Raw genomic sequence first — 26551 nt, forward strand, 5'->3', positions numbered from 1 at the left:
GCCTCTGCTGGCAGAAAGAAGTTCATAAGTCATAAAGTGCCTACTGTATACTCAATTCTAGGCTACTCAGAATATACATATGGCATCTAATTTATTACAAATAACAACCCTGCCAAGTAGGTGTTTATTATCCCATTTTGGAGACAAAAATACTGAGGCTTGGATCAGAGAAGCACCTCTGAGGGGTTTAAGGTCTTCTCAGTGAAATGTTTCCTTCTGGGTTTTGATTCCAAACAACCGTTGGCCTGTCCTCCCATCCACCTTCTGTGGGGTCTCCCAGCTAGCCTGAGACCCAATTGTCCAATGTCAAGGCTGATGCTCAGAGGGAGGTGGAGTCACCCACCCACGTATCCAGACATTCAGACACAGAAGCAGGGCTTGCCCTTGCCATCTTTGGTCAGGAGACGATGACCTTTTCCTTCTCCTGAGGTTTCTGTCCCAGCCCGGAGCCCTCAAGGTGGTAAACCTGATCTTTAGTAGGGCTGGTGCAGAGGGGAGGGTGGGTTAAACAAGGCCTCAGCATCTTGCTGGTAAAGTCAGAGGCATCATGGGCACAAGCTAGAGAATCTGAGTATCAGTATGAATTTGCTGGGGGGGGTGTCACCCACAGTGGGGGGGTCACCCACCCTCACCCCCGCCAACATCCAGCACCATTGTCTGGTTCAGAGCAGGCGGCAAACCATGTGCTTTGGGTAAATGACCAAGCGTAGGAATGAAGGGCATGGGGACGGGGTGGGGGGTTGCGTGGGGCACTGATGGGCTGAGTGAGCACAGGAATGCTAGGAGCTTGGAGAAGGGGGACCCCCTGGGCTGCAGAGGCTGATTAGGACAATAGGTCAAGGGTGGGGTGACACAGAGACTGTAGGCAGCTATGGAACTCTGTGGCCTGTGGGTGCTGGAAAGGGCACTCTGGCTACTCTTGCTCTGTGTCTAGGGTGGGGGTGGCAGGCCCATCTGAGAGAGCTGGCACATGATACTCTGTCCTATGGCAGTGTAGGCAAGGACTAGAAATAGACAGTGTGAGCTTCAGGTATCACCATGGGCAAGTCCCTGTCTTTCTGCTAGGGCTGCGGTTTTCTTCCAAGTATAGCATGGATTGTGTTACCTGCCAGTGGATTTCTGGGTAGCTGGTACAGAGGTCCTGGGGGAAGGCTGGTGGTGTGTTAATTGGAAGGTGCCTGGCTGCATTAGCAGATGTCCCCAGCAGGAAAAGTCCCAAGCTGGGTCTTTTCAGATGCCTTCTCCTACAGTATGAGAGCCAGAGTCCTTGCCTCAGGACCAGGGAGCTGGGAGAGCCAGGCCACCTGAGCTGGGCAAGCCAGCACCCCAGGTTGGGGCCAGCCCATGACCTCCTCTCTGGCTTGCCAACCTGCTGTTTGCTTAGGAGGCCACAGCCTGGCCCAGCTCCGGGATCCGGGTATCTGGGCTCCCAGCCAACACATGGTAAAGGCCCCACGTGCCACCTTCCTGCCCACTAGTGACCCCGGCCTGGAGTAGAAAGCCTCTTATCTGCATGCTCCATGGGGACCCTGGCAGCTGTAGCCCCAAGCCCATCCTAAGTCATTTTGGGGGGACCTGGACTCATCTCCAAAATGGGTGGTGGCAGCAGTGACCTCGTTAGGGGGTGTTGTTTTGAGGACTAAATGACATCACTGTCAACAGCAGCTCTTGGCCCCTCTCCACAGCCTCATGCTCCCTTCCAGTTGCTATGAGGTCAGAGGAACCTAAGACCTAAGGATCCAGGAGTAGAATAGCTCAGGCCTATGTCTGGCTGCCTAGACTCCTGCCTCCACCTGAACAGAAGACCCCTACCCACCCACCCCCAGCTCCCCACACCTTGCTTTGAAACCTGTTCACCTGGCTGTGCCTAGCCACATTTCCTGGTACCTGGGCACAGGCAGGGATGGGCAGGCAGGGCATGGGGCATGGAGGAGGGCTGAGCCAGATGGCTGAGCTTCGAAAACAATAGGCCTCTGTGCCCCCTGGGGGGGCAGCCCTCAGGCAGCCTTTGGCTCCCATTCTATAACCAAGCCCTCTTAGACTCAAAGCCCCAGGCTGTGCTGGGAGACTGGGGCTCTAGAGGGCATGCCCCCCAAACTCCATTCTCACTGGGAGATCTGTGCCCTTTTCCCACCAGGTGGGTAGAAGCACTTGGCGGGCAACCTCTGCCCCCAGTCTCTGCTGGCAGGCACAGGCTGGCAGGTACCCCTTAGGCCTCTGTCCCTGGCTAGCTCTGCCTGCCTAAACCTTCCTAAGCTGGCAAGCTCTCCCGACTACTGTATCTGGTTGCCCATGTGTGTGCCAGGTGGGTGTCCTCAGGACAGGACAGGCAGAGGAGCATGAGAGGTGGAGGCTGGGAAGGAAAGTCAGCAGGGGCCAGTTGCACTGGGGCCTTCATGTTTTGGGGACACCCGCGTTGGCTTGACTACCCTTCCGGTGCTTGGCATCGGCGTACTTCAGGGTTCTAGGCAGTCCTTCACAGAAAGCCCCTCAGCTCTCACTCTGTAGATTCAAGAGAAGATGGGGCTGTCTGGCCACTCTCCAGTTGGGTCACAGAAGGAATGTCCCCTGAGGAAGTGTGCCATCACTTATCTTCAGCCTGCCCTAATAAGTCCAATACCCCTCATGTTCAAACCTGGCTTGGACCCTGCTGTTTTGCAGGGCAAGACCTCATGAAGCATCAGAGCCCTGAAGGGTGTGTTGTGGGGGAGCTTAGCTTTTCATCTCTGATCTGCCGTCGAATGCTGGGCCACCTCCACATGGCACCTTGACCTCCCCAAGCCTCAGTTTGTCTTTCTGGGCATGAGGAGCCTGGGCCAGAGCCCTATCTGCCAGCTCAGTTGTTCAGTTCCGGTGAGAGTCCCAGGAGAGCCGATAAAGCAAAGGATAAAGAAAAGAAGCCTTTGAAAAGCTCAGAGCCTGCACCCCGCCCCCCAGGTGTGATTATTATTGTTACCTTGATTCAGTGATAAGTGCGATGCAGAACAGTTGCCAAGAAACCAGGTGCTGTCTGCAGCAGCTTCCAGCTGGCCCACTCAGGAGCTGGGCCCTGTCCCCTAGACCCCTGCCTGACTCTTTCTCGGGAAAGATGGACACCACCAAGAGGTAAGGAAACTGGGCCACCTGGCTTGTGACCAGGGAGTTGCAGGAGCTGAAGGTCACTCTAAAGTGTGCCTGGTCCATGCTCCCAGGTTGGCTCTCCCTGTGAAATTGGGCAAGTCACCTCGTATGTGGCTACAACCTGTTTGTATGTCAAGGATGTGCCCAGTGCAGATAGGGCAAGCTTGGAGCTAAGAAGGCCATGATAATGTCTGCAGAAGTCCAGGGCTGTGGGCAGGCCAGTTGATAAGATGAGGGGCCTGTGTGGTGGACAGCTGGGACATACGTAGTGGAGTCAGACCCCAGCCTTGCCCTTTCCTTGCTGTGTGATCTTGAGCTGCTTAGAGAAAGTCTCTGCTTCTGTTTTCATCTGGACGAAAGTTTGATGAAGCCACACCTCAAAAAGCCATTGTGTGTGTGGGGAACATCAAGATGGTTCAGCAGGTAAGGGCACTTGTCACCAAGCCTGAGGACCCAAGTTTGATTCCTGGAACTCACCTGGTGAAGGAGAGAACCAACTCCTGTGAGTTGTCCTCTGCACACATTGTAGTTAGCTTACACGCACATGGACGTACGCACGCACACTCACGCGTACACACACATACACACACGTACGCGTACGTGCACACATACACATCGTTTTCTTTTTAAGCACCTGTAGTGGTGGAAGGAGACTGTCTGTGTGAACTGTAGAAGCCGAACAGGGTATCTGGCAGGTGGGGCCCTTACCCCGGCTGCTGGAGTGTGAAGAGTGGGAGATACTTTTCACTGAGCTAGGCCTGAGGGTCAGGAAGTGTTTTGGAAAAGTGGGAAGGGGACAAGATTTAAGGAACCGCCTCCCGTGTAAACAGAATGACAGAGACGAGGATGGGCTAGAAGAGACGGGAGGGACCTAGAAGGCCAAGCTCGTGAAGGTGGTGGGAGGTGTGCAGAGGCCAGGGGCCGCAGGGATGAGGCTGGAGAGGAGCAGGAATGTCTGAGCAGAAGGCAGAGTTGAGGGGAGGGGGAGGAGAGGCTAAGTCGGTTGCTTCGAAGTGTTAAATGAACAGCTGCTATTTGCTAAGAGGCTCTGTCAAGTGGGGTTAAAGGGATAATTACTTCTTCACCCAGATCCCTGGGAGTGTTATGGTCTTGGACTCACTGAACGTGACCTTCGGCAAGCACTCAATCTTGCAAGGTTTTAGTTTCTTCTCTCAAAAATTAAGGACCCCAGCTGGTAAGATGGCTCAGCCGGTAAAGGTGCTTGCCACCAAGCTCGAGGACCTGAGTTTGATCCCTGGGACTGTGGTGAAGGGAGAGAACGGATTCCTCTGAGTGATCCTCTTTCTTATCATTATCCATGTGTCGACCCTGCTGCTGGTACTGGCATCTCTTCAACTGTCAACAGGGTGTGATCAGCAGTGCTCAGCCTTCAGGCTGGGATGGCTCTGTCAGGATTGTTCCCTCAGGGTTGGCCACACGTTAAGGAGTTCAGATCTTGACTTTGGGGGCCTCAAATGGGTGCAGAGGCCTGCTCTGTGCGCCTTTCTGAGCCTGTTTCCTCATGTAGGAAATAGGCAGTTTGAAAGCACTACCTTGTTAGGTTAGAAGGCTCTTTGTTATGCATGTCATTCCACCCATCAGGACTGAGGACAGAATGTCCTCTACCCCAGTCCCACCCCTCCTTTCCCCAGTCCTTTAGGACACAGCTGAGGAGTTGCCTAGCTGGGAGAGGGCCAGGACTCTGGTCAATACAGAGGAGGAAGCCCAGAGCAGGGAGGTGAGGGGTGGAGGTGGGGGGTAAGTACAGGATGAAGGTCCTAAAAAGGAGCTGAAGTATCCCCCCCATACACACACCCCACAGCTGTGAGACACACACCCTCGTTCTGTTCTGGCTTCAGTAGTTCTGAGAGAGATGGATGGGATCTGGGGAGCAGGCTAAGTTACTCTATTAGGACTTGCCAGCTGACCAGCAGCTACAGCAGCTATCAAAGCCTGATTCTGTGGCTATGAAATAGATAGAAAATACCAGTTATTGAGCCTGGCTATGGAAATCACCATCACATGCAGCCAGAGGGTCCCAGGAAAGTGGTCCTCACTAAGAGCACCTGTCCAGCCTCAACAGCACTTCAACTAAGCACATTCTTCTTTTTTTGGTGGGAGGAGGTTCAAGACAGGGTTTCACTGTATAGCTTTGGCTGTCTTGGAACCCACTCTGTAGACCAGGCTGGCCTGGAACCCAGAGATCCATTTGTCTCTGCCTCCTGAGTGCTGGAATTAAAGGTGCCACATTCTTCTTTACACTGCTGTGTGGGTAGAGTTTATCATTGGAACCACCAGCCAACTCTCAAATAAATGACAGGGAAACTTAATATTAATTATAAATGTTCCACCAATAGCTTATGCTCGTTACTAACTAGCTCTTACAACTTAAATTAATCCATATTTCTTATCTACCCTTTGCCATATGGTGGTACCTTCTTTCAGCATGGCATGTTCATCTGCTTCTCTTGCATCTGGCTGGCGACTCCTCTGACTCTGCCCTCCTTCTTCCCAGCATCCTCTTTGCCCTGAAAATCCTGCCTAGCCATCAGCCAATCAGCTTTTTATTAACAGTGAGAGCAATATATATTTGCAGTGTACAAAGATTGTTCCACAGCACTGCTGGGCACCAGCCATGCTTGGTCAAGTCTGTGAGCTTTGAAGTCCAGCTGTCCTTTGTCTGTAAAATATGGGGGTCAGCAGGGGGCCTGAGAGCTGACCCCAAAGGTAAAGGGCTTACATTGTAAGTATCAGGACCTAAGTTCAGATTCCCAGCACCTAGGTAAAAAACTGGCACAATGGCACACATTTTTAACCCTAGCTATGAGGAGACAGAGACAGGAAGATGCCTGGGTTTCAATGACCGCAATAGCTCACTAGCCAATCAGTGAGCTCCAGGTTCAGTGAGTGCCATTGCCTCAAAAAACCAAGAAAACAAACAAACAAACAAACAAACAAACAAACCAAGATGGAGATCAATTGAGGAAGACATGTGACATTGACCTCTAGCTTCCAGATACATGCACACCTACACACACACACACACACACACACACACACACACACACACTTATGGGGGGAGGAGAGACAGACAGAGAGACAGAGAGAATAAGTAACCCAAACTCCAGTACAATAAGGGCAGAGTGGGTCTCCACAGAATCTACCTGAACACTGTTATGGACCCCTGTCTAATCTTCCACCCTCCCCCCCTTCCCCACTGTCAGCGCACACTGAGACAACACAAGTTGTGTTGAGCACATTCCCTCGCTCACCAACCTTCCATGGCTTCTTCCTGCTGCCCACCTTCAGCCTGCCAGTCAGTCAGCAAATACTCAGTGGGGCCCTACCTGGGAGAGAGTTTGTTGTGGGAATGCCTGTGAGTGCCTAGTCATGGTGCTGAACTGTTTTGGAGACTGAGGCCCAGAGGGACTGCTGTGTCCTGGACTCAAGCCACACTAGCCAGTTAGTGTCTGCCATCATGCCTACACTGGTGCTGTGGCCTCAGAAGGCTGCTGCCACCAGGTCTGTCCTTTTGAGTCAAGCAATCTGGGACACAGACCTTGGAAGAAGTTGACAGCCCTTGGGGGTAGGGGTCCCCTGTGCTAAGCGGGGCTGAGGCTGGTTCTTCTGACCCAGGGAGACGCAAAGAGGCTTAGACTTGCCAGGGTTGTCTTCTGGGCCAGGATCCTATGGGTCCTCCCTCTCCTGGGTGTGTCTGCCTGTCTCTGCCTGACTCAAGCCTGCTACAGGCCACTGAAGCTCCTCTGGAAGGTGACTCACCCTCTTGGGACTAGCCTGCCTTGGTGGAACTGGGGCTGGGGTGCAGCCATGTCAGTTGGCCTCGGGCAGCGATAGAAGCCAGGCCTGCTTCATCAGGGCCATAGGTTCCCTGAATCTGGGAACCACTGGGCACATCTTCCTCTTGACCTGGGAGGTGGACTCAGCGGGATTGTGTGGGAGACAGGTGCTGACTTCACTCTTTAGACCTATCCTCTGTCCTTGAAGAGTTGTAGGTGTAACTTCATCTAGGCTTAGTGTCAGATGGGTCATAAACAGTGGCCTGTTGTGGGCTGACTATGTGACCTCTGTGTACATCGTAGTCCATGTCCTAAAGTGGAAGTGAGGAGTTGTGTCTCTAAGGCCTAGGGAGTGGCTCACACAAGTCTGGCCACAGTGGGCCCACTGTGTGGCACTTACTGGCATTAAGAATAGCAGTCTTAAGGCTGCTGCCCACTAAAGACCCTGTGAGGGACCCAGAGAGCTGGGGAACCTAATAGCTCCTGCTTCTCCAGCAACATTTGCTGTGCCTGACTCAGTTCCCATCTTCAGGATGGGCTGGAGAACTGGTGGAGAACTTGGGGGTCCACACCTCTGACCTCTGGGAAGAGGAGCACGCTTGTTGGCCCTGCTCAGGGAGCTATCTCCTCCTGCCCTTCCTCCTGGAGAGCTCAGAGCCCTACCTGCCTCGCTCCCCCAGTTCTTAGAGGACTCTTCTTCCCAGAGGCCCCAAATCTCCCAACCCGAGCCTCTCCCTGACCTCAGACTCCTTTTTATCTTCCAGGAAGAGTGATGGACCGAAGCAGCACTTCCCTCAGGCACTAGACCTGCTACTAGTGGACTCAGTCCCCTTCCACCCTGCCTCACCTTATCCTAAGGTAAGTGACCCCAACCTATGGCCCTGGTCTGTGCCCTGCCATGCCAGGGCTGGGAGATGCCTAAACGTGGCTATGGGGAAGATATCAAATATTTGGTCGATGCCATTGGGGCTAAGACCCCAAAAGGACACCATTCCTGACCGTTGGGTGGCTTGTGTGGTCTCAGAGGTTGAACCGATGTCTAGAAGTGTCAGAGGTGGAGCTTAGGGATAAACTATTAAGCAGAAGCTCCTTTGCCTTCTCTCCATTATCATCTTGGCCACAGCTGCCCCCACCATGGGCCAGATGTGCTAACAGTCCCAGACCACACGCATCAGGATTGGATAAAAGGCGTCTCTCCCACAGCCTGGGCCGTCTCTGGCTCGAAGCCGTACGGTGAAACCTTTTTTGGTTGCTCTCATCAACAACCAAGCTTTGCCTGGAACCGCTTAGTACCAAACTTAAAGATCCCTGGCAGGCCAGGGCACAGCCCCCACCCCCAGAAGCCTGGCCAGGAGATGAGTGTGCATTCATGGTTTCTGCACAATGTCAGGGGCCAAGGGCAGCTGGTGTTTCAAGGGATTTGGTCAGTGCCACATAGTACTTAGTGTCTTGCCTATAGTGTCACTCTGTCCCTCAGCTCTGTCCACTCTGCTGTAGCCACGGCCGTCCAAATCCAAGCTCAGTGATATCGTTATTCGCACAAAGGGCTGCAGGCTGGATGCTGTGGGGCCAGGACCAGCTGATGCTTTCTGGCCAGTCTGTGGCTCATGGACTCTCCAGTACTGTGGCAGGGTGTTCTGCAGTGACTAAAGCCTGCCTACAGCCTCCTTGCCCTTGGCCCTTTCATCGACCTCAGGCAGGGAAATTGCTCTCAACTGAGATCTAAATGCTCAGAGACGTGAAGGAGTCTTCCCCGGGGTTGCACAGCCAGGAAGCTTGAGAGGAACATCCTCCAGAGCTCTAGAATAGATTGACGCCTTTCCTAGGCCAAAAGGACAAAGGACTAAGGAGTGTTATCTACGTGTTGGACTGCTATCTCCATGGAAATCCCAAGCAGCATGCTTTAAGTCACATACAGGCCTCCTAGGATCTTCTGCCTTCCCTGGTGGGCAGCAGCCCCAGACAGGGCCAAAAGGGTCCCCAGGAAACAGAGGCTTGATGGCAGCCACTTGTTCAAGCAGCTGGCTTTGTGAGTGAGGTCTTCCTGGGCACTGGACTGTTATTTATCCTCTTTGGGCTTTTCATCTAGGAAGGAAGGTGGGTGTAGCACATCCTTGGAGCCTTGCACCTCAGACAGCCCAAGGCGGGTCCTTCTGATTACCATGAATGACCCTTCAGCCTCCTGGCCTCCACCCAGTTGGCTACCACTTTCCAATTGTGCTAACACAGCTCAGTGAGTTTCAGACCACTCCATTCCCACAGTCCACCGCTCCTCCAAATTAGGACCCATTCTCTGAACAGCTGTCCCTTTCCAGGGCTGGAAATCAACTCCCAGACACTGAGTGATTCCTCTGGGGTTTCCAGCAGGTTACTGGCTCCTGGAACCAGGCCTTCGATATCCTCCAGTTTTCTTTAGCACCCTTTTTTGGTACATATTTATCATGATACTGGAACTAGTCTGAGGGGCACACGACCTCCCTGTGCATAAGGGCAAGTTCTGCCTATAACAGAGTGGACAATGTCTTCTCTATCAACCTTGCCAGCTCACCACTGGGCGATGCCTGTGAAGTGTTGGGAATAATCAGTCTGCCTGTGTTCTCAGGGCTAGGCAGGGGAATTCTCTTCTCTTTGGTGAGCCACATTTGAATAGACACTGGCTGCCCTCTGCAGGACTCAGGGACTATAGAATCTACATACAAGTGCACAAGTCCTATACCTAGACACTGGGGGCCTGGCCACAGACAGACAGACAGACACAAGCACATATCTATAGCATATTCAGACTTGCACATGAACACATGAAGGAGATGGACAGTAAACACCCCTACACATCCCTTCCAACCCACCCCCACACTTCTGTGCTACAGAAATGCAGTTTGTCACATACAGCCACAACTAGCCTTGGAGTTGCACACGTACACACTAGAAGCACGCACAGTATCCACTCTACCCAGCCTACATATCGCTGGTGATATGAGCAGGCTTGGCCTCCCCCAGGGCCAGTGTGGGAAAGGATGTTCCTCTGGCTGCATTGTGATGGGTGCCCGGAAGTGTGCAGGTCTGGAAGTGGTTGCGTAAATCAATATTTGCTGCTGTTAATTATTAAAGCCAAAGCTACTTGGTGTCTGGAATGCACATCTCTGGCGTTCCGCTGGCTCTCTGGGCCCAAGCCTGACCTGGGGCTAGGTCTGGGAGGGAAAGGAAAGTACTGTCTGCCTTCCTTGCAGAGGCTCCCTGGCCCTGGGGACAGAGGGTAGTGGGCAGTGCTTCTGGGAAGTTGCAAGAGGTCTGGCCCCCCGAACTGGAGGACAGCCCTACCCCTGCAGCACCCAGGATTCTCCAGCCTCTGTCTGGAGGATGGGTGCTATGGCTGGGGACCTGTCCCCACTGCACAGTGACTGCACCAGCCCAAGACACAAGGACAGTATTGTCAGATGGGAGGACTTCAGAGGCCTTGTACTTCATATGGCAAATTGGGTCAACAGAGGTGCCAGAGACTCCCTTATACACTCTGAATTTGTAGCAAGGCCAGAGCTAGACCCTGAAGAACCTCAACTATAGAATACTGGTCCTAAAGTTCACATGTGCCTTTCTCTGCACTCCTGGCTTTCCCCCAGGGTTGGGCAGGGTGCTGAGGTGGAGAAGAGGTGAGGAGGAGGCAGTTCCACACTCTTCCAGGGATCCCTGGTTTTCCTAGTGGTATGATCTCAGATAAGCTATTGCACCTCTTCGAATGTGGTTTTCTTATCTGTCTAATAAGGATAGCCAAGTACCTCTTTGGCTATAGCAAGACAGTGAGACACGCAAAAGGGTCCAGCTAAGAAAGTGCTCAAGAAAATCATCATCTCCAGGACTCTTGCATTCCCTGGGCACAGCTGTCTGTCTCAAGAACCTTGTCCTTGAAGCCCAGAGGCAGGCAGGGTCTCCAGCCTGGAAAGACACAGCTGCAAACAGAAGTGCCTAAGGCTTCCTGCGCGCAGGCGCAGTGTCCCAGGCCGCCGGGGGGCGTGGTCTAGATGTCCCGCCCCCGTCCGCGCCTCCCGCACCTGGCGCCCCGCCCCCCCGGGCCAGGCCGCGGGGCGAGCCCAGAGAAGGCAGAGCGACGGCGGGACGGGAGCTGGGAGCTCGGAGCTCCGGCTACGGGGCCCGGGGCCGGGCCGGCTTGCAGAGCCACCGGGTCTGGGGCTCGGGATGGCGCAGCCGCGGCCCCCAGCACCCCAGGGCCGTCCGCGGAGGGGCTCGCTGCCGGCTGTGGCCGGCTGGCAGGTGAGGACGTTGCAGGGGCGGCCTGGCCAACGGGGGACCCTAGGGCCACCGCTCAGCCCAACTACCCCGAGTCCGGCAAGCAGTGCCCGAGCCCCAGCACGGTGGATGTGTGCACTTTTGGACTGACACCCGGACCACACGGAGCACCCTAGTCCCATGGGCAGTTTTCCACAGCTGCCCGTGGGACATACGTGAGGACACTGGCTGTTGGGCTGTAGTGGCATTGGATGTGTGTATGTGACTGCTACTGGGACTATTTGTTGCCTTTCCTACACGGATGAGGTACAGATGTCACAGGGTGACTTTGTGGTGGCTTTTCCCCAGGTCGGATGCCCTGACTTCTGGCTACACCACTCCTAGCCTTCCTTTGCCATGTGTCAGGGCGTCTGCTGCTGCCTGTGGGGCTGTAACTGTGGGTGTTACTTGTTGCTGTGTGTGTACACTCTGGGTGACAGTACCATGTGTCAGTGTTTATGTAGTTATGATTCCGGTGCAGCAGTGTGTGATGTTTCATTGTGCCTAGATGTTTGGTCACCTTTAGTGGGCCCCCTTCCCTCCTCAGCCCATTGCTGGGTGTCTTTGGAAGGGGTAGGGTCAGAGGCTGTCTGGCTGCCCCGAACAGATGGAGGCAGTGTTGTAAAACAGTCGAGCTGACAGGTGTGTTTGTCTTCCTGGACGTTAGGTGTATGTCTGTGCTGTCTGCCAAACTGCCAGTGGGATCTGTTCTTCCAAACTCAGAGGTGTTGGGTGTGGTCACAGGTGACCATGGCTCAGGGGCTCCTGGGTACTGCTGAAGTGGACTTTACAGGCTGGGTCTTGCTCTGTAGGCAGGTTTCAGACCTGTGCACATGAGGGCTTAGCTTCTGTGACCTTCACGATGTGCATAGGTGGTGTTGGGTGGCTGTACTCAGGACCCCGTGGAGCTTGACAACCCTGGCAGTTGCCTGGTTTCTCTTCCTTTTCTCAGAACTCTTGTCTGCAGTGTGGGGTGCTGTCTTGGGTCTGTTGTGCAGCATGCCTTGATCCTGGCAATGATGCCTGGGATTCTGTGTCTGTTTCCCTGAGCACCTAGCTGTCCCTGCCCAGGCCAGTGTGTCTCCGGGCCAAGGGAATGATTGTGTTTGCATGTGCAGTGACTGGGGTGCAGGCTGCACAGGTGTAGGTTTGCATATGTGTGAATCTCAGGTACATGGACCTGAGTATGTGTTGTGTGTAACTCAGGACAACAACATGTGAGTATGTGTGTTAGGTTATGTCTTTAAGAATTACTATGCATAGGTGCCATATGGACCCCTGTGTGTTTCTTGCTACACAAAAGGTATACCTGGTGCAGTGAAACTGTTCAAATCATGGTGTGCAGGCCTGTGTGTGTCCCACAGACAGAGTGTGTGTTTCCTGGTACACAACCTTAGCACGTGTGTGTGAGCTCAGATGGCTCCACCTGGGCAGTAGGAACTGCTCAAAGTGAACCTTGGAAGGGTTGTGGGGAAGGCTGCCCTGGAGACTCTGGGGGCTTCCCAGGCCTGGCCCCCAATCCGCCAGCCTCCATCCGGTAGGGATGCCGCCTTCCAGGAAGACTCAGAAGGGAGTTGGCGTTGAAGAGGCCCATGCTGCCAAGCAGCTGCCAGACGCTGCATTAACCCTCTGTGTGTCCTGATTTACCTTGGACAGGCTGGCTTGTGCATGTGGGGTACATGTGGGCTTCTGCACAGGTGAAGGACCAATGGCAGGCTAACATCTCTCCCCAAAGTGTCCCCAGCACACTGCTTGTCTGGCCCAGGCATTGGTAAACTGGCTCTTCCTGAGTGTTGGTGAACCACAGACCCTCTCTCCATGCCTGGTGCCTGGTGGGTCTTAGCTCTAGGGCTGGGTACTGGGGGCCCTCGGGAGTGCATACGCCAATCTTGGAAATGATATCTTGGTATTGGCAGAGGGGAAGATGTCTCTTCTCCTGAAGTAACTTCCTCCTCCTTCAGGAAAGCAGACTGAGTAGGGTGTCTGCCGGAGACCCAGGACCTAAGTTCTGGGCTCCCCTCCCTAGGTGACCAAGCTGGCCAAACTCTGGGGGGTTTGCCTTACAGAGCCCTCCCACAAAGTCCTGGTCACTTCCTCTGGCACCTAATGAGAGGACCAGGCAAGCTGGGGTGGCTAGAGCCTGTTCCAGGCTTGGTAGTATCAGCTGGGCTTCCCTCAGGATTGACCTCGCTCTCCCATCTCTGTTCCAGAACACAGATCTGTTTGAGATGATTGAAAAGATGCAGGTAAGGATGGGCCAGGGAGCCCCAGAGCTGGCTGGGCTAAAGGTGGCGATCCGCTGCCTGCCTCCTCACTGTGAACTCATCCAGGGTCCCAGCTCCCATCCCTTCCTGGGTCCCCAGCAAGTCTTCCCCACATGTACATACCAACCTAGCTCATCAGAGTCTTGGGAGGCTCTTGTGCAGTAACCCCATGCAGGATGGAGGAGGGGTAGATGCATAGATGCAGGTGGGGGAGGCATTAGTGAGCCAGGCAGCCTGGGCTGCAGCCTGCCCCTTGCTTCACCCCTGCTCACCCTCCACCTCCCAGCTCTGCTCTGTTTGTGGCATGGATGAGTGTCTGGATGGCGCGGGTGGGGGGGGGGGGGGGTAGGGGGATGGGAGGGTGGGGGTGGGGGGCTGGGGGGGCAAAGGGTAATGGGGTAGGATGAGAGGTGGATTGAAAAAAGCTCAGGAGCCTCCTTCATGTCAACACTCTGGCTTGCCTCCCTTTCCTCCAGTTTCTCTCCCCCCCCCCCCCCAAGCTGAGGCCCGAACCCAGGGCCTTGTGCCTGCTAGGCAAGTGCTCTACCACTGAGCTAAATCCCCAACCCCCTCCTCCAGTTTCTTTGCCTCTTCCTCTTCCCTCTCTTCCTCCTCCCCCTCCATCTCCTTCCCCTCCAAGTATCTCCTGATGCACTAGCCCCTCCCTACAAACACCACACACACACACACACACACACACACACACACACACACACACACACACACACCACATGCCTGCGTATACTTCCCTGCCCCCACTCCCAGCAGCACGTGCGTTCCTGCACAGAGCCCCCAGCTCCTCTCTGCTGCTGTACCTCCCTCAGCTCATCACCACGGGGATGTCAAAGGAATGATCTGGCCAACACCCCATTCTGCAAGTGCCCCTACATACATGGGCATCTCTCTCAGGGCTTTCTCTTCAGCCCAGGGAGGGCTCTGGTGGAAGGCATGGCAGAAGGGTAACAGTATACCTTCTCTTGCAGGGAAGCAGGATGGATGAACAGCGATGCTCCTTCCCACCACCTCTCAAAGTAGGTGGACCATTCACCCTACTGGGCTGGGTAGGGTCCAGGAAGAGTGTCCCAGTTGCCACTGTGTGTCAGTATTGGTGAGCAGGGCACCTGGCCCTGGGAATTCGGCAGCTTGTAGAGCCTTTGCCCCGACTCTGGCAAGAGCTTTCAAGCCAGCCCTTGCTGCCCTCCTGCACCACCAAAGGCACCTGCCCCTCCAGGCCACCTCATACCAAAGTGGAAGCCTTGGTTGCTGCAAAGATGGTTGCCATCACATGGTTGTGTTTCCTTATTGGCTTGTGAGCCCCTGCCCGACTCAGCCCAGGTCCTCAGATAGGCATGTACCTCCATTGATTTGAGAGTCCCCTAGAGGATGTGGCTGGACCCAGGGGAAGGTTCCAGAGCTACAGGCATGTGCTGAGCTGTAAACTTGAGGGCTGGGGTCTCAGAGCTGTCCTTAGACACCAGGTGCTTGGTAGGAATGTCACTTCTAAGGTCCTACTTGGAGTATTGAACCTGTCTGTCCTGGCTTTCCTCAGGGGAAGCAGGGAACCTCCCTTGTCCCTGGCAGAAAGCTTTGGAAGATATGAGACTCAGGGAACCTCTGAGCAAGCTAGTGTGTGTGCGTGCGTGCGTGCGTGCTTTGTGTGTGTGTGTGTGTGTGTGTGTGTGTGTGTGTGTGTGTGTGTGAAGGGTGAAGCCCCACCTCAGCTGGTCCTTGATTGTTTATATTTTGCAGACGGAGGAGGACTACATTCCCTACCCAAGTGTCCATGAGGTACCAGCCTCAGCCCCACACCCACCCTTCTTACCATGACCCTGGGAGGCCCTCATGCAGGCCTGTCCCATGGAGACTCACTTTCCAGTCCTAACAGTTCTGAGGTTATTTGAATCCGAGGCCTCTGGGCCACGTGTTTCAGCCCATGGCCCTGGGCCACACTCTCTTCCACCCACTCCCCCATCTTTTGCATAGTGCTGAGAGGTAAGGAGCCAAGCAGGTCCCCAGCGGGTGGATGAGAGCCTCGGGTTTCACACGCTGGACTGTCCCATAGTACCTGGTAGTCCTGGGGCTGAGTTGGGGGTTGCTCTGGGGCCCTTAGTGGGTGCCATGTGGAGTAGCTCTCAGCTGAGTCCCCCTCTAGGTTCTGGGGCGAGAAGGGCCCTTCCCCCTCATCCTGCTGCCCCAGTTTGGGGGCTACTGGATTGAAGGCACCAACCACGAAATCACCAGCACCCCTGAGACAGAGCCCCTGCAGTCTCCCACCGCCAAGGTCAAGCTGGAGTGCAACCCTACAGCACGCATCTACCGGAAGCACTTTCTGGGCAAGGTAAGTGGAGTGGCTGACTAGAGTGGGAGGCGGGGCCCCACAGAAAGTGGTGTTAGGCTGAAGCTGGTTCAGTATCCCGGAATTCTGAGTCTCAGGGAGCATCATTCATTCACTCGACAAATGTTGCAAAAGGCAGACAGGCATGGTTGTGAGGAGAAGAGACCCCATCGTGGTTTGTGCCTTAGCTAGGTTATCTACTGTGTGCCTCAGTTTCCCCATCTGCAAAAATGGCAGTTGTGACATCCATCTCATGTGGTTGCTGGGAATCCTTAATGAGGAGATGCCAGTAGGGGGTTTTGAATGGCATCTCAAACCAAGTAAGTGCTTTTCAGCATGAGCAAATTATGAGCACCAGCTGTGTACCTGGTCTCTGAGCACCAGTTGTATACCTGGCCTTGCACTAGATATGGAAAAAAAATTGAACCAGACTTGGCCCTCAGCAGCCAGGGGGAGGGGCTGGGAAGACACAGGAGTGTCATAGTTTGACTTAGACTGATGTCACCACAGCCTCAGAGCTAGGGACTCTGCCCAGTAACTGCTCCGTAGGCTGACCCACAGTGACACTCTGCTGAGTAGTTACTGAGCAAGGTGATAACTCTCCCCCTAGTTATCAGGTGTGCACTGGGAATGTAATGGCCAGCACTTGGGAATCTGAGGCAGGAGGATTACCAGAAGTTCAAGGCCTACCCTGGCCACAGTGCGAGATCTTGTCTCAACAGGAATGAAACGAAAGAAGTTACTGGGTGGGAGCTAAGAACCCCTGTGCTGGGACCCTAGATACCCCCGGGTGCTGTCAGTGTGCTATGTGCTCTGGGGCCTCAGGGCCTGGGTGCAAATGGCACCCTCCTCCTATTGATTTGGTCGTGTTATCTTGGGTGTTTTATTTAACCTTCTTTATTTAACTGCTTCCTTATCTGTAAAAATGGGGGTAAGACAAGTACATGCGAAGCATATAATAAACATGTGGCTGATGGTAGCTGCCACCACACCTGTCTGCTCCCTCTGTGAGAGCAAGACTCTCCCATTCTTGCGGAAGAGGAAGCGGAAACTCAGGTAAAGTGACTTGGTCTAGATCAGAGTGTGTGTGTGTGTGTGTGTGTGTGTGTGTGTGTGTGTGTGTGTGTGTACTAAGTGCACATAATAGAAGAAGGGGTACCCTTGCAGGATTAGGAAGCTATGTGGCCTCAGTGTGGCCCCAGGGTACCTGGCTGCTTCTAGGAAATACTGGTGCTATCTGGTTGGAGGTGGGGTGGACCCATTCGCTGTGTGGTGACTAATCCAGCCAGCCTTTGCCTGGGGACAGACCCAGAGCACAGCACTTGAGTCTACCCCCTGGCTGAGCCTGGGGAGGAGGGAGGGAGACCTTCAGTGCAAGTGCCTACTGTCTAGTACTCTCAGTTGTGTCTAGGAGTCAGGGACTGTGAGCCTGGCACATAGCTGGCACTCCAAAGTTTACTAAAGCGGGGGAGGGGTCTTCCACACAGCAGATTCTAAGGTACAGGTGGGGCCTGTGGTGACCAGGGTCACATCAGCAGGACAGAGGGGAGGTGGTGAGGTGGCTAGGGAAGAGGCAGTGTCTAGCACAGGACCACATGTTGGTAAGAGACAGTGAGGGCAGTCTTAGGAACCGATTTCCTGAGACCACGATCCCACCTCCACTGTATCTCTAGGGCTTCTCTGACCTTGTGGGGAACTCCCAGCCCTGGACTTCCTGGCCAAGTGCCTGCCACTCATCTGTGGACAGTGTCAGGCATTGGGGGTTCCTCCAACCCTGTGCGTAGGCTGAGGTTCAGGGGGGCTCTGGTCTAGGTCTTCATTGGACCTAGCTCAGGGGAGCTGCAAATTCGAGGGCACACCTCCAGCCCTGCCTCTTTCTCCACCCTGCCTCCAAATGCAGTGCTCCTGTTTAAACAAGATTCACTTCCAGACTGATCCTCAGGGCGGGTGTGGCTGAACATCTCCACTCCCAGGCCCAAGCCAGCAGGGGGCCCAGGGCCAGGCTGGGGCTGCAGGGCCTCACTTCCCCCCAAAAGGTCCCCCCCTCCCTGAAGGCCTGGGTTCCTATAGAAAGGTGCCATTCCTGACATAGGCGTCCCCTCTTCTCTAGGTGAGGAAAGCAGGAACCTGCCTGGTTAGTTAGGATGCGTCACTTCCTGTTTCTCACGGGCCTTGGCTTCAGGGGCCACTGAGCCACAGGTTGGGCAATCAGCTGTTCGGCTTCTTTTCCTTCTAGTGCCTGGCACATGCTAGTGGCCCCTATCCCTTCCTTCCCCTCCCTCCATTCTGTGGAGGTCAGAAGAAGGCATTGGATCCCCTGACCCTAGATTTACAGGCAGTTGTGAGTCACCTGACATGGCTTCTGGGAACAAAACTCAGGTCCTCTCTACAAGAGCAGTCCATGTTCTTAACTACTGAGCCACCCAGCCCCATCCTACACTCTTCTTTCTTGAGGCAGCCGCACTGTGTAGCTCAGGCTGGCCTTGAACTCGGGATCGCCTGTCTCAGCCTCCGTAGGCTGGAATGCCAGGTGTTCACTACCACGCCTGTCTAGTTGGCTTTTCTTTTTCCTTTCCTTTCCTTTCCTTTCCTTTCCTTTCCTTTCCTTTCCTTTCCTTTCCTTTCCTTTCCTTTCCTTTCCTTTCCTTTCCTTTCCTTTCCTTTCCTTCTCTCTCCCTCCCTCTCTCCCTCCCTCCTTCCTTCCTTTCCTTCTTTCTTCTCTCTCTCTCTTCCTTTCTTTTTTGGTTTTTTTGAGTCAGGGTTTCTTTGAATAGCCTTGGCTGTCCTGGAACTCACTCTGTAGACCAGGCTGGCCTTGAACTCACAGTGATCCCCCTGCCTCTGCCTCCCTATTGCTGGGATTAAGGCATGTGCCACCACCCTGGCTAGTTGGTTTTTCTCATTGAGCGATTGCTGGGTACTTACATACATACACATACATATACATACAGACACACAGATATGCATGTGGCTCTGACTTTAATAAGGAGCCAGAGACAAAGTTCCAACAGGCATTCTTGAGCATGGTGTCAGGCACTTTACCTCACTCCCCTGCCCCATCCAGGTGGCCTCCCTCCCATCTAATAGAATAGGAAGGTGAGGTGTGGAGAAGCAGGTGTGCTCCCCAGGCTGCCCAGCTGCTAAGGGGCGGATCCATCTGATGCAGAGTCCGCTGTTGCCCACGGCATCTGCTGCTTGGCGATAGACATCAGCCGGACCGAGTTGGCTGTCTTGCTTCCAGAAGCCAAGCCCTCAGCTCCCTCACGTGCTCTGCCCCTCCACCACAGGAACACTTCAATTACTATTCTTTGGACACTGCTCTTGGCCACCTGGTCTTCTCACTCAAGTACGATGTCATCGGGGATCAAGAGCATCTGAGGCTACTGCTTAGGTAAGGCAGTGAAAGGGGGAACCCCAAGACAGTAGAGGTGACTGGAGTCTAGAATTCAAGTGCACAGTTCCCCGTACCTGCTCTCCTGATGGAGGCCCAGAGAGGAGCAAGAATTTGCCTGAGGTCACCCAGCAAGGTAGTGCCTTAGCCAGGCTTGGTGCCCTGCTGTCCCCCTTGGTCCCCCTGATGTCTTCCCACTGTTGAGTCTCTCATCTGCTAGCTTTCTCCTCCCAGGACCAAGTGTCGGACCTACCATGATGTCATCCCCATCTCCTGTCTCACCGAGTTCCCCAATGTGGTCCAGATGGCAAAGGTGAGGCCATGAGCATCCTGGGTTTGGCACTTCCGGGATCCCCAGGCCTGCATAGGGCAACTGCTTCTATGGGCAGCCTCTTACCTGATCCCACCCAGTGTGCATGCTGCCCTGTGTTGTCCTGGGGCCCTGCACATGTGCTTCTAACTCTCTTTACAGCACCCACAGATCCCATGTGGCCCCAGTTCTCTGAGCCCCATTAGTGAGGGCCTCCAGTCTTTCACTAGCCTCTGTTGCTTCTAGACAGGCCCATATCCCCTCCTTTCTGCTGCTGTCTTCCCTAGACTTGCTTACCAAGACGCAGGAAGCCTCTCCCTTTCTTCTTGACCCCATCTCACACCCTCCCTGTCATTTTTTTTGCAGCTGGTATGTGAAGATGTCAATGTGGATCGATTTTACCCTGTGCTCTACCCTAAGGTACCTGCCCCGACTTGTTCACTCAGGGTGGGTGGCAGCGGGAGGAGTGAGCACCTGTTGGTGCCCCTTGTGGCTGGGCATCTCCCCCAGGGCCTCTTGTTTGCCCCTGTCAACCTTACCTTGCCCACAGTGTGCAATAGAAAACACCAGAGGGCTCTGTGTTTACTTATGGATGCATAGCTGATCAGGGGCCTGCCTGGAGCCTTGTTCATGCCTAGAATATCTCAGTGCTACCTGGAGAGCTTCCTAGGATGCTCTGTGCTCTAGATTTCTTTTCCATGGGCCTTGCCTTCTAGAGGATATGGAGAGGCAGAATAGCACTGATAGCCCCATAAATGAGCCCCTAACAGATGCCCTTACAGTCCCCATGATGCTGGCTCCTGTGGCTGACAATGATGGAATAAATACAGTGGCTTCTGTCTTCTGAAGGATAGGGCCTTGAAATGTCCTGGGGGTGGGGTATGTCCTGGATGAACTTTTTCATCAGGCTGTAGTCCTGAAAGGTGAAGGAAAGGGTCTCAGAAATCAGGTCCCATAACTTGGTTTCAGTGGGAGAAACAGGCTCAGAGTGAGGAAGGACCCACCTGCTCAAGGCCCCAAAGCAAGCTGGTTGGACTTGGGGTATTTAGGAGCATGAGAAAGTTTGCTGAAGTGTCAGGGAGTGAGCTGGGCATTGCAGAGTGGTTTGCGATGGCCTTGGCCATAAGAGGCAGGGTTCATGGTAGAACTTAGAAACCCAACAGAATCAGAGCCAGGTCTCAGGCCTGTGCTGACCGGAGGCAAAATGTTGAAGCTCTCTGAAAGCAAGCAGCAGGGGAGTGCTGGGGTCTCCCTCTGACCTTGTTTTGAGGATGGTGTGTGTGTGTGTGTGGGGGGTGGAGCATAGTGATACTCCCAAGGAACACTTCGCCTTGTTCTCTATAGGCCTCCAGGCTCATCGTCACCTTTGATGAACACGTTATCAGCAATAACTTCAAGTTTGGAGTCATTTATCAGAAACTGGGCCAGGTTTGTTTGCCCACCCCTCCCCTGGCCGGTCCCTGTGACCCACCCCACCTCGCCCTCAACTGTCACTTGCCAGAGCACTCAGTTTCCCAGGAGCTTGGGGACTGCCCATGGCCACTCTGGGAGAAAATGGGGCTGAGGGAGGGCCACTCAGGAGCTGCAGTTTTGTGACTTTGCCCCCGGGTGGTCCCCAGACATCCGAAGAGGAACTCTTCAGCACCAATGAGGAGAGTCCCGCCTTTGTGGAGTTCCTGGAGTTTCTGGGCCAGAAAGTCAAATTGCAGGACTTCAAGGGGTAAGTCCCAGGGTCAGATGGATAGAGCAGATATGACCATGTTCCTGAGCCGGGAGGGAGCCCCATCCTGGCCCCACGGAGGCCTGACTGGAGCTGGAGACTGAGCCATGGCCTGGGGGTCCTGGGGACAGGTTCCGAGGAGGCCTGGATGTGACTCACGGGCAGACAGGGACCGAGTCCGTGTACTGCAACTTCCGCAACAAGGAGATCATGTTTCATGTGTCTACCAAGCTGCCATACACAGAAGGGGACGCCCAGCAGGTAGCCTGGGCACCCATACTTGTGCCCCCATCCCCTTGTCTCTTCAGTATCCATCATGCCAGACTCAGTGATGGCTCTGTGATAGAGATACGGAGGAAATGACCCGTTCCCCCAGGGTGGGCTGTAGGTGGGACAGGGGAGGTGGGAAAGCCCTGGCGTCTGCCTCTGTGGAGCAGTGATAATAATGGCATCTACAGGGTAGAGACTTAGAGGAGAGGGAATGTGAACAGAGTAGATTATACACAGCAGGAGCCCTGCCTGGGTGAACTTGTATTTTGGCGAGGAGCAAGAGGCATGCATGGTGGGGTCCTGAGCCTTAGCAGAGCCAGGAGTTGGGAAGTGCTTTTAAGATAAAATGACAGGCTGCCAAGTTGCTAACAGAGGGAAGTGAGGAGTCCCACGAAGAAAAATAGGGGGTTCAGGCATGTTCTTAGACCTGACATCCAAATTCAGTTCTCTTGGCATTCCCATCAGGCCATCTGCTTGACTCTGCCCCCAGCCCAGGGTGCTGAGAGGGTAAAGATGATGGAGAGGTATATCCTTGCTGGCTTCTTTCCGTGGCTTTCCCTTTTAGCAACACTAATGTCTTTGTTCAGTGATGGACCATGTTTGGGGGTGTTGAGATAAGATTGAGATAGGGGAAGGGCTGAGGTGGGACCTGGGTTTGAGACATAGGTTCAGGTCCCCAAGGGCATCAGGAGACCTTGGAATCACTTTCTCTCAGCTTCCATTTTCTCATCTGTCAGAGGTATCCGAGGAAAGGGGAATCATTTTAAGACAGGAAGCACACATCCTAGATATGCTCTCTGCTTGCTCCATTCCCCCTCGGGCCCCCCCTCCTCTGGGCACCCTGTCCCACACCCTGCATGGCCAGGGCCCCACACCCTGCATGGCCAGGCTGTGAAGGCCTGTGGCCCTGTGCTTAGTTGCAGCGGAAACGGCACATTGGGAACGACATCGTCGCTGTGGTCTTCCAGGACGAGAACACGCCCTTTGTGCCGGACATGATTGCTTCCAACTTTCTGCATGCCTACGTGGTGGTGCAGGCAGAGGGGGGTGGCCCCGATGGCCCCCTCTACAAGGTAGGTGAAACTGGGGCCTCCCAGGGCTTGTGGGCTGTGAGGAAGAAGGGCCCCTCCTTAGAGGGGCCACTTACCTCCCATTCTGGTCTGGTCTCATCCCACCTCCTCAGCCTTCACATCCTCATGAGGTCTCCCTACCAGCCCCATCCTGCAAACTCAGGGCAGTGGCTAGAGGAGCTGAAATTCTGGTTTAAAAGGTCCCCACCAGGCCGGGTGTTGGTGGCACACGCCTTTAATCCCAGCACTCGGGAGGCAGAGGCAGGCGGATCTCTGTGAGTTCGAGTCCAGCCTGGTCTCCAAAGCGAGTTCCAGGAAAGGCTCAAAGCTACAAAAAAAGGTCCCCACCCAGAGCAGCCCCAGAGCCTCCTGAACCCCGTGGGATAGGAACTAATTTAGGGGTTTCTAGGTGCTGTGAGCAGGGTGGGCCCTGGACCCCACAGAAACAGCTTCCTCTCCTTCCAGGTCTCTGTCACTGCTAGAGACGATGTACCCTTCTTTGGGCCCCCCCTCCCGGATCCTGCTGTGTTCAGGAAGGTAGGAGGCAGCCCAGCTCTGTGCTGGGGATCTAGGTTCCCCCTCACCCTTCATCAGTGCTGCTTCTCTTTATCTTGATAAATGCTGTGACTTTACAAGGCCACAGAGTAAACCACAGGGCTGTTGGACGTTTTTCCTAGATGACTGTGGTCTTTCATTTTTCCTCCCTCTGAAGACTGTCCTCTAAAATGGTTTTTTTGGGGGGATGTGTGTGTGCACACACATGTCCCTGTCAACTCCTCAGTAGCTACATGGCAAACTTTGGTTTGGTTCCCCCCCTCCCCCTGCATGTTCTGCTGGGCCCTCCCAAGTTGGGGGGTCCCTTGCAGGTGCCTAGCTAGAGAGCTAGCCCAAGGAGTGAAGGTATGGCACAGCTCGGGAGCTCTAGCCGGACTCACCCAGCTCAGCCCCTGCCTGTAGTGTTCATCTGACCCCCCTTTCATCTCCTCCACTCTGGGGGCTCCCAGGGGCCTGAGTTCCAGGAATTTCTGCTGACGAAGTTGATCAACGCTGAGTACGCTTGCTATAAAGCAGAGAAGTTTGCCAAACTGGAGGTAACGTGGACTGGAGGGACGGGCGCCCTCCCTGGAGGGAAAAGGCATGTTCAGACCTTGGCTTGCGGGGCTGATGGGGGAAGACAGAGCTACAGGTCAAGTGAGAAGCAGCAGAGGGCAGTGTCCAGCATGGGCTGGAGGGGGCAGATGCCATGCAGGAGGAGAGAGTATTGGGGATGCCAGTGCAGGTACCTAAGGACCTCCCGATGCCTCGCATAGGGTAGGTGAGGCCAGGATTGGAATTGCCAGGCCAGGGGTTGATCTCTGGGGTTTCTCATGGCTGACCCACAGGAGCGGACACGAGCTGCCCTTCTGGAGACACTCTATGAGGAACTCCATATCCACAGCCAGTCTATGATGGGCCTGGGCGGCGACGATGATAAGCTGGAGAATGGCAGTGGTGGGGGCGGCTTCTTCGAGTCTTTCAAGGTGAAGGCCCTGGGCTCTACGCTGGCAGGCTGGGGCTTGGGTGGGCTAATGGAGGAGTGGGCCATGATAGCTAGAGGCAGCTCGGGTGTGGAGGAGCCTGGGGAGGGGCTCGTGGTCTTCTCCTAGAAGCGGAGTCTGAGGTGGGAATTATGGTTCTGTGAGGGAGGTGTGGCTAGAGGAGGGGTTAGGGCTGGTCTCCTAGTGTGAGTCCTGGGGATGTAGCTAGAGGTGGGGTCTGGCTGAGGGCTCATATCTCTGCTTAGAAGTGTGGCTAGGATTGAGGGCATAGCTTGGGGGACCTGCACTTTCAGGTGCTTTGAGATTTGGAGATGTGCTCTGTGTAGAATATGAAGTGGGGCTCTCGTTTCGGGGTAGAGTTAATGGCTGGAGGGGCTCAGGGGCAGGTCTACCTGGGAGCACCACCAAAGGGTGGAATCCTCTAGATGGCAGCAAGGAGCCGCTGTTGCCATGGGCTGTGGGCAGAAAAGAGAGGAGGAGGAGGCCTGTCATGTCTATAAGAAATAGGCTCAAGAGGCAGAGGGACCTCGCCATGTGACCTTCTCTGGTCCTTTGTGATTTAGCCAAGAGCACGAAGCCCCTGTGTTTATATCTGTTTTGCCGCTTACCAGTGTGGGGATCCTCCAAACCTCAGTTTATCTGCTGAGTAGGGAAATGGGGTCATGACAGCTCACCACACAATATGTTTTTTAATTATTTGCTGAGCAGTTAAGTTAGCATAATGTGGATGTCAACTCCTGCCCCATCTACCAGGATGCAAGGACAAACTAGAGCTAGGCAGTGGAGTGGGGCTTCTGCCTCCTTTGGATGGGGCCTGGACCCACCCAGCTGCAGGGCACTAAGCAGTGTTTGCTTTTCCAAGTCCACCAGTGGGAGGTGGCCACTTACTCAGACTCAGCTACAGTGGGAACTGTGGGTTCATATAAGAGGATTAGTCCAGTGGCCCACAAAGGACACCAGAAAATTGGCCTAGAGAGCCCTGGCCGTACCACCAGAGTCAGGGACCCATGGACCGAACATAGGTCTAGTGTTTTCTTTGAGCAGAATCTAGGGGTTTCTCATCTGGCTGGTGCCAGGCAGTGGCCCTGGATTGGATCAAAGGATGCCTCCAAGGCAACAGAGTCTACAGGGAAGGGCATAGGATTTATCCCTATGGGCCCCAGGCTCCCCTCTGCCTAGGTCTTCTCCTGGGTAAAGTGGTCATTACACAGTCCCACCTGATAGGGAGGCTTGTATGACAGAGTCTGTGTACACTGTCTGGCTCCCGGGGAAGCATTTGATCTAGCATGGTCTGGAAATGGACAGAAAGAGGGCAAAAGGACCCCGAGAGGGCCCCACAGGGCTCCTGATGAGCCTAGTCAGCCAGGTACCTGCTCAGTATTGCCTGCCATGACATCTACGAGACAGCATGCTGGTGAGACATCCAGAGAGCCCTCTATATACCTGCCTCTTGTGTGGCACAGAGGGAAACTGACACATCACAAAGAAGGGGGCTTCCTAGGGTCGCCCAGAGGGTGCCATGGGTGAGGAGGGACCACATGCCTGTGTCCCTGAGGTTTCCTGGAAGTAAGAGGCCCCCAGGAAGCCAATACTTCCTTTACGCCCACCCCTACCACCGCAGAGGGTCATCCGGAGCCGGAGCCAGTCCATGGATGCCATGGGACTGAGCAACAAGAAACCCAATACCGTGTCTACTAGCCACAGTGGGAGCTTCACCCCCAACAACCCTGACCTGGCCAAGGCAGCTGGAATAGTGAGTGTCCCCCAACTTCCTCTGCCCCCCCACCCCCCGCCCCTGGGCCCTTGGTTCTCCCTGCCTCCTGAGGCCTGGCCTTACCTCTTCCCACTGCCCTATTGTTCGTGTGCCCATGCTGGGCACTACTGGACTTGGTGTAGACACTGCTGTCCATGGTCAAGTGCCCCAATCAGGATACTGGGATACTGTTCCCCATCCCCTTGGCCTTCTCCTCCTGGACCTTTGTTTATTTGGGTGTGACTTTCTGCAGCCTCTGTGTCCCAGTCCTAACTAAATACCTGCTGTCATTTGTGTGCTGGGACCTGGGCTGCTGTGTGGGCATTTACTGCCAAGCCTTAGGTTTCTGGAAGCACCTCTGTTGTGTCAGGCATCACTGTGTGTCGGGACCTGGGCTGCTGTGTGGAAAATGCACTTTGTGAGCACCTACTCTGTGCCCCACCCTGGGCTGCTGTGTGAGCACCTACTGTGTGTCTGAAAATGGGCTGCTGTGTGGGCATCTACTTTGTAAGCACCTACTGTGTGCCCCAACCCTGGGCTGTTGCGTGAGCGTCTACTGTGTATCAGGACTTGGGCTGCTGTGTGAACGAATGATGTGTGCTAAGCCCTGATTATCGGGGGACATCTTCTGTCTTTCAGGATGTGTGTTGCTGTGTGGACATTTCTTGTGTGGCATTCTGTGTCTGCGGCCGCCAGGGCCTC

General features: G+C 54.5%; 1 protein-coding gene across 12 annotated transcripts in view; it reads left to right on the forward strand.

Annotated features, from left to right (window-relative positions):
- The window catches only part of LOC118578850 (RAP1 GTPase activating protein), a 48536-nt gene that overhangs the window by 15248 nt on the left and 6737 nt on the right, over nucleotides 1–26551 (forward strand). For 10 of the 12 annotated variants that reach the window (XR_004944297.1, XR_004944298.1, XM_036180097.1 and 7 more), the window contains 16 exons: nucleotides 7682–7775; nucleotides 13409–13444; nucleotides 14446–14493; nucleotides 15212–15250; nucleotides 15615–15800; nucleotides 19085–19188; nucleotides 19423–19501; nucleotides 19865–19918; nucleotides 20843–20926; nucleotides 21118–21218; nucleotides 21350–21479; nucleotides 22406–22561; nucleotides 23024–23095; nucleotides 23563–23649; nucleotides 23941–24078; nucleotides 25718–25849. Coding sequence is in view for 10 of the 12 variants with exons in the window: in XM_036180097.1 (XP_036035990.1) it covers nucleotides 7682–7775; nucleotides 13409–13444; nucleotides 14446–14493; nucleotides 15212–15250; nucleotides 15615–15800; nucleotides 19085–19188; nucleotides 19423–19501; nucleotides 19865–19918; nucleotides 20843–20926; nucleotides 21118–21218; nucleotides 21350–21479; nucleotides 22406–22561; nucleotides 23024–23095; nucleotides 23563–23649; nucleotides 23941–24078; nucleotides 25718–25849 (1540 nt within the window). In the remaining 2 variants the exon portion in view is untranslated. Of the gene's footprint in view, nucleotides 1–7681; nucleotides 7776–10992; nucleotides 11184–13408; nucleotides 13445–14445; nucleotides 14494–15211; nucleotides 15251–15614; nucleotides 15801–19084; nucleotides 19189–19422; nucleotides 19502–19864; nucleotides 19919–20842; nucleotides 20927–21117; nucleotides 21219–21349; nucleotides 21480–22405; nucleotides 22562–23023; nucleotides 23096–23562; nucleotides 23650–23940; nucleotides 24079–25717; nucleotides 25850–26551 lie in introns of those variants that run through there. The other 2 variants (XM_036180101.1, XM_036180104.1) reach the window with 2 other exon arrangements.

Source organism: Onychomys torridus, chromosome 2 (assembly GCF_903995425.1).
Source record: "Onychomys torridus chromosome 2, mOncTor1.1, whole genome shotgun sequence".
NCBI lineage: Eukaryota > Metazoa > Chordata > Mammalia > Rodentia > Cricetidae > Onychomys > Onychomys torridus.